The 7,234-nt window shown below is 35.4% G+C and overlaps 2 protein-coding genes across 2 annotated transcripts; one reads left to right on the top strand and one right to left on the bottom strand.

Annotated features, from left to right (window-relative positions):
• Positions 1-3,038: 3,038 nt before the first annotated feature.
• Positions 3,039-4,637, top strand: LOC109240952 (calcium-dependent protein kinase 20-like). Its single transcript, XM_019407644.1, has 4 exons — positions 3,039-3,282; positions 3,612-3,782; positions 3,935-4,159; positions 4,307-4,637. Exons 1-4 carry the CDS (start codon positions 3,142-3,144, stop codon positions 4,337-4,339), a joined length of 570 nt encoding a protein of 189 aa, XP_019263189.1. The 5' UTR covers positions 3,039-3,141; the 3' UTR covers positions 4,340-4,637.
• Positions 4,638-4,827: 190 nt separating this feature from the next.
• LOC109240953 lies at positions 4,828-6,888 on the bottom strand. Its single transcript, XM_019407645.1, has 2 exons — positions 6,825-6,888; positions 4,828-5,613 (listed from the first exon to the last, which is right to left on the bottom strand). The coding sequence occupies exon 2, from the start codon at positions 5,609-5,611 to the stop codon at positions 4,898-4,900; it is 714 nt and encodes a 237-aa protein (XP_019263190.1). The 5' UTR covers positions 5,612-5,613; positions 6,825-6,888; the 3' UTR covers positions 4,828-4,897.
• Positions 6,889-7,234: the final 346 nt, after the last annotated feature.

The raw sequence follows: 7,234 nt of genomic DNA on the forward strand, positions 1-7,234 counted from the left end.
TAACATTAATTACCACTTCCCATTCAAGTCAATATTTTAAAATTCTATCTCAAATTCGACATACAATTTGATAGAGATCCCCTCGAGTATTATTTTCCGGTGAGTTTTAGAATTGAAACAGTCTTCTTTTTTCTTTTTGCTTGGAGATTCAATAAACAACATATATGATCTGCTACTTTGAAGCAATGCATACATATCTAATAGTCTACTTCAGCAAAGGAACATTTGATCCGAATGCAAAATCATGTATAACACAGGAGTGCAACAAACGAAATAACTTCTTGCAATTATTTAAATAAAAAATATTTTTGCTTAACCTCGTTTAAGACAGTACCTGATCCCAATTTTCCAATATCCCTTTAATTCCAAGCTGAGCATACTCATCGAATATGCTTATTTTCTAATGAAACAATATTCATATCCCTTTAATTCCAAGAGAAAATAGAAAACATAATAGCTAGTTATCTACAGTTAACTAAATAGAAAGCCTCCACTAGTCTCGTAAGCAAGCAAGTCAGACGGAAACAAATGAAGTCAAACAAAATAATTCAAAAACCATGACACAAGATCTGGAAATTAGAAAGATAGGTAAAGTTAGAACATGACCTTTTAATAGCGACTTCTTTATTTTAAACATGAAAAAACTCCATTGAAAAGCCCGATCTTTGAATCAACCACCAAAGCAACTGGCCAAAAAAACTTGAGCTAAATGTATGGAACTCTCGAACCAAGACCGGAGCTCGGACGACGGCGGCGCAAACGACCTCGACAGCGTCTATTTTTTGTGGCTGGTTATTAACAACGTACAAGAGAGGTTCTTATTGCAGAGCAGAAAAAGTGATTCTCACAGCAGACAGAAAAAAAATCTATCCTCAATCAATGGAAAGAAAAATTGTGACTGGAATCTCCAGGATATAGTTCGACTTGGTGGCTGAAGAGTTTCACTGGCCAGTGAAACTCTGGTCATTAGTAGGAAGGCATCACAAGAAAATAAAACCTTATGGCATAACTCTGGTCATTAGTAGGAAGGCACTCCCCAATCTGAGTTTTGAGATTGAGGTGTAGTTGTTGTAGGCAGACATTACTTAAGTCTCTACCAAAATTGTAAAGATTCTAATACCATGCGAAAGAGAAAAGAAGAGAGCAAAAAACTCTTTTTGAAGTTGGTTATTAACAACATATAGGAGGTTCCTATTGTAGGAGTTTTGAGCTCCAAAATATGAGGAAAATTCTCTAATTCTTGGGATTATTAATTATTATGAAATACTCATTAGAAATATTCTGAAAATAATGATTTTCTAGACTTTCCACCTTAATATAATCATTAAACATGTTCTATACACTGTTCTTAATGATTCTTTTAAGTTTCAACTAGTCTAATCCTGATTTAATAGTAGCAAAGAGCATGAATGTACTTATAAAGACATCTTTGAAAGTAGTGAAAAACTCTAAAATGGAGAAAATGGTATTGCTCTTTGTTAGCATTTACTTGCTTGATTTTCGGAATGTTAGTATGGGCTGTTCTATCTTGTTTCATAACTAAAGAATCGTAGGGTGTCTGCTTGACGTTGCCTTCTCTTAGAGCAGAAGTCACAGAATAATATGACCTGCTATTTTCATACCTATTTTCACATTAAGCTTATTAAGGCAGAGTGTTTACTGTTCATATAATAGGCTACTATTATTACTTTCATTTCAATCTTTATCTTTTTAGTTTTACTTTAGTTATTTCAGATAAAATGAAATTATAAGAATAAGTTCCTGTTCTTCTGGTTTCCTCTAGCTGTTTTATGAGCTGTATTCTTTCACCTAATCAAGAATACAAATATGGTGCACTCAGGTGAAACCTTCGGTGATGTCGTTGGAAGTCCTTACTATGTGGCGCCAGAAGTGTTGCGGAAGCATTATGGTCAAGAGTGTGATATTTGGAGTGCAGGAGTCATTATTTATATACTACTTAGTGGTGTTCCTCCATATTGGGATGGTAAGATTTTTTTGACTTTTTTCCTTTGCATTTTGATCCTATAATACTTGAAGCAACATGAAGTCCGTGCGGCTTATGAATTTTGATGTTTTGCACCAGAGATGGAGCAAGGAATATTTGAACAGGTTTTAAAAGGGGAACTTGACTTTGTATCAGAACCTTGGCTTGCTATATCAGAAAGTGCAAAAGATCTAGTCAGAAAAATGCTTGTGAGAGATCCCAAAAAGCGGTTGACAGCCCATGAAGTTCTTTGTAAGATGCAGTATTCACCAGTCTGATCCTTTATGCTCTTCTCAGTGTTATGTATGTTTTCAGTATATAATGATGCTTCCCATCGTTTCTTCTCTGGATCATAGGCCTTGTCCGCTGGATCAATTGCTTGCTCAGATAGATTATCAACTGTGTCGATATGCTTCTAAAGTTATTCTTATTATACAACTTACTTAAATATTCTTCTCTACTTTTTCTGGAAATATAGTCATATTTCTGTTGTTGAAAAGTCTTTGTTTTACCATTATTTCCAATGTTTTAAAGAAAATGGAAGATCACTTAGTTTTGATGAGAGTAACTGGAAATGCCCAATAGATTTAGTTCTTGGAACTGGTAGCACTCAGCACCGACAATAGCTTTTCCTGATCGCAGCATCTGCTATATTAAGGAACCAGATATATTTAGGTTCTTGCATTTTCTTTCTGGATACACATCCGCTCATGTGCATTCTATACCTGAATTAGAGGATATGTAAACATCAAAATTTTCTGCTACATCTTGAAATCAGATAACGTTAAGAAAAAAATTTGAATTAAACCAGTGGTATATCTCAAACTCAGGTTTTGTGCAGCTTAAAGTTTATAGATTTGGAGTTTGGCCAAGTTGTTGGCTCGTTGAGACTTGAGACATGTAATCAGAGGACCTAGATTCCAAGAGTAATAGATTCTTGCTTTGTGTTTTTGACCTTTTTTATATGTTAAAAAGGGTTAGAGTATGAAGATGATTTCAGATCTTCTATAGGAGCTTCTTTGAGTGAGATTAACACAGACCAATATATATTTTTTTGGGGGGTGGGCGGTGTTTGGGTGGGGGCTTCTCTTTTTAAAAGAAAGGGCATCAACTTCTGCTTGTACGCTTAAGTACCACACAAATGCTATTTTACATGAATGACATATGTATTATCTATGTCAGGTCATCCATGGGTCCGTGTTGGTGGGGTTGCTCCAGATAAGCCTCTTGATTGTGCTGTCCTAAGTCGTCTCAATCAGTTTTCTGCAATGAACAAATTAAAGAAGATAGCAGTCAGAGTAAGTTATTCTAATAGTTCAGACCTGTCATCACTGAATTTACCTTAGTAATGGCATTCATTGCATTTTTGCAGAAAGACAAGGGTGACAATCCTTTCAAGAAAGAAAATGCCATGGCTAATCTAATTAGTAATCTTTCCATTTTCTTCCTAATTGGCATGTATTTGGTTATATATATATAGAGAGAGAGAGATAGCTGTGCCACGCTTATACTCATTTCTCGCTAATTTTAAAATCAGGAACAGGAAAAGGACATCGAAACATATTACTGTATCAAGTAGTACTGATTTTTAGTTGTTACACTTGAGCAATCTCTGTTTGCATTTTAGGTAATTGCTGAAAGTCTGTCTGAAGAGGAAATCGCTGCAGGACTGAAGGAAATGTTCAAAATGATAGACACAGATAACAGTGGAAATATTACGCTAGAAGAACTGAAAAAGGGTTTGGAAAGAGTGGGTGCCGATGTGAAGGATTCAGAAATAGTTAGCTTAATGCAAGCGGTAAGTGATACTTTTTATTATGTTCCAGAGCACGCTTATGTACATCATAGACAGCTTAAATAGCATTTCAAACCATGTTGGCATATCAGATCTTAAAAATAAACTGTCAAAAAAGATCCTTACTAAACAACTTTTCTGTGTGGAAAATTCAGGCAGATATTGATAATAGTGGTACCATTGACTATGACGAGTTTATCGCTGCTATGCTCCATTTAAACAAAATTCAGAAGGAAGATCACATGTATGCTGCTTTTTCATATTTTGACGAAGATGGTAGCGGATATATCACACAGGATGAGCTCCAAAAGGCTTGTGATAAGTTTGGTTTGAGCGATATCCCCATTGAAGAGCTTATGCGTGCAGTTGATCAAGATAATGTAAACCCCATTGTTCTCATGTTCAGAGTTCTATTTCTAATATATTGCATGGTTAAACGTGGGAACATAGATAAGATCATGACATTCATGAATCAGGTAAGAAGAATGCTCATATCAATTAATTCTCTATCTATTTTTCTTTTTCAGGATGGATTGATTACAGTGAATTTGTGGCGGTGATGCAAGACACTGGTTTTGGTGAGAAGAGAAGCAAAAGAGTGTAAGCAATGGCATCCCATAGGCCTTAAAGCCTGGTAAACTTTATGTCAGTGATAAAACATAAACTGCTTGTGTATATCATCCACGTAGGTAGGGGCGGATCTACGTAGTTGACTTGGGATGCCACGCCACCCGGTCGCTCGGGCGGATCTAGTAAGAGGCCCGTAACAATCAAAAAATATATTGAGGAGCGAAGGGAGTTCGAACCCTAGAGCTCTCACAACAAACATGAAGCTGTCAACCATTAGACTAATGAGTTGTTTTATTGCAAGTGGTGTCACTTTTGATGGTTTTATCTTGTATTTCTGTTTTACTTATTATTTTTATATATATAAATAGTAAAAAAATTCGACGAAACGGTGTCCCGTGACACCGCTCGGGTCCATGTAAATCCGCCCCTGCGCTCGGGTAAAATTGTATCTATGTACTGGTATTTTACATAAAAAGAGTTATATACTAAAGCTTGACACCCAACATCACAACTTAACTCACTACAAAAGACGGTAGTAATTGCGGCAGTTAAGTTAGCGTATAGTTTGGGCAAGCATGGATCTTGGTATAATTAAGGCCAAGTTTGTTGATGGTTTTCTTGGCCTCGTAAAAAGAAACAGGAATCTTGGCATCTTCAAAGGCATCTTTTAACAATTCTAATATCATACTCATCGCTTTGTTAGTCATTCGGCACAAATACTTGATATGATACAATTTGACTAGAAAGGACAATTTGGAATACTTCGCGCACCCTTCGTATAATGGTTGATTGCCATCTTCGACCAGTTCATAGAACTTTGCATAATCTTCATTATGCCCATCAATATGCCCTTCATTAATTGTTTCTTCACTATTCATAGGCTCACAAGACACACCAGGCTTATTGACATTGTTCCCCATGAACCCAAATGCATCGTTAACCATGGTTACCATTGGATCTTGGGGCTGCAGAGTTTCTTCTATGACATGTGTGCTCTGAAACGTTTGTGGCATAGTTACATTTGATTCTTCACCATGCAAATACCAAACTTTATAATTTTTTGGAAAAGGCTTACAAGTCAGGTGTTCTTCAACTATATTTCTTCTTTGCCACTTCTTAAAACCACATTTCGGACACGGACACTTAATTACACGTCCATCAATAGACCCATACTCAAAAGCAAAATCCAGAAATTTTCTAAGCCCATCCGCATATTCAAGTGTATTTCGTGGTTTGCTAATCCAAGATTTATCAATTGGCATGGCTAGAAAAGAAGATATAAGATAACATCACTATATCAAAATGAAAAAGCTAGTTCATAGCCACTATATGGAAATCAAAAGAATAGTAATCACTTAATCTCACTTTATAACTTCTGAAGAATAAACGGAAACCAAAGCGAGAAATAAACAAAGAAAAGAACATGTGCAACTTATTCAAAAAACAAAAACTACAACATGCATGAACTATCCATATCTTCAAATTAGTTTTGGAACATACAAGAATCCAAGTACTTTAAAGATTAAGCACTTCTGAATACGAAAAGACCTAAATCTAGAAAAGATAGTGTTAAGTGTCAAGCAGTGCAAGTTTCTGCTTTAATTATGTAGCTTACAGGTTGTAGAGTTTACAGGTTGTAGCTTACAAATAATCTAGCAAGGTTTCAGTTTTAACTATGTAGCGCCACTTTAAGTTTCTACTTCCAGGTTGTAGAGTTTACAATTATGCTTACTTCAGTAACAACAGAGCACAGTGACTGAATCTATATAGTTAAAGACACCTGCTATTCTTAGGCACTCGAATAACTACGTCCAGACGGAGAATAAGGAAAAGAAATACAGTCAAACTGTTATAAAACTAACACAATCAGTTTATGGCCACTGGCTGCAAAAATAAAGTCTTAACGATGATTTACCTGTGAACTGAAGTAACAAACTACACAGTTATCCGCCTCTCTTTTTTACTTCTTGGGATGGGAAAGGGGCAGGGACGGGGGTTAGAAATTGTTTTCATTATAAACCATCCTTGGTTAAGCTAATCAGACCAGTCTGCAATAAAGCAAGTCCTATGTCCATGGTCACAATCACAGAAGCAAATATACAACACAGGAAAATAGTCAACAATCTCCTTATAGCCATTAATAACATTCCAGATAAACTGAGAGCATATATATACAATAACACTTAGCAACTGCATACACAATTCACTAAATCGTCAATCAGATAAGATAATGCGCTACGAGAACTTTAAAACTAGACAATTTAAGCAATATCAGGAAAGAAGTACAAAGAAAGGATGTATGACCATCCTTAAGCAACACATTTCAGCGCCACAAAACGTAATGTCAGAAACCAATTTGGATTACTGCTATTATTTATCACATAAATAACTCAACATTAAGAGAGAATAAATTTACCTTTAAAAAAAAGAAAGCTGCTCAAAAGAAAGGATAAAGTTAACTGACAAGAGCTATACCTATCAAATATAATTTTGTCCACGTCGATCCCAATAGCTTTACCAGCTGTTTTAGATTCCTCGGCTACCTATCAAGGCCATAAATGATATTAGGTTAATATTAGCAGAACAAAAAATAAAAATGTCAAAATTTAAACAAACACAAACTTAATTGAACAGAAAAGTAACAAAAACTTGACACAAAAATAAACGAAAAAAGAAATAAAACTGTTAGCAGAAATTGAGAGCTAAAACAGTGAATCGACGGCTGAATCAATAAAATCGATTGCCAAACGGTGAAATTGATGGCTTAAGCAGTGGATCGACAGCTAAAATCAGTGATTTAAACTGATCTTCGTCCAATACACACACATGCACGCCTAAAATCAATGAAATCAATGGCTAAATCAGTAAAATCGAAACCTAAATCA

This window comes from Nicotiana attenuata, unplaced genomic scaffold (genome assembly GCF_001879085.1).
Source record: "Nicotiana attenuata strain UT unplaced genomic scaffold, NIATTr2, whole genome shotgun sequence".
NCBI lineage: Eukaryota > Viridiplantae > Streptophyta > Magnoliopsida > Solanales > Solanaceae > Nicotiana > Nicotiana attenuata.

What these genes read in the sequence shown, in the direction of transcription:
- LOC109240953 (XM_019407645.1), bottom strand. Translation starts at nt 5,611, where the DNA reads ATGCCAATTGATAAATCTTGGATTAGCAAACCACGAAATACACTTGAA.
- LOC109240952 (XM_019407644.1), top strand. Translation starts at nt 3,142, where the DNA reads ATGACATATGTATTATCTATGTCAGGTCATCCATGGGTCCGTGTTGGT. An exon ending in TAGTTAGCTTAATGCAAGCG is followed by an intron (nt 3,783 to 3,934) that starts GTAAGTGATACT and finishes TGGAAAATTCAG; the next exon opens with GCAGATATTGATAATAGTGG. An exon ending in GTGCAGTTGATCAAGATAAT is followed by an intron (nt 4,160 to 4,306) that starts GTAAACCCCATT and finishes TTTCTTTTTCAG; the next exon opens with GATGGATTGATTACAGTGAA.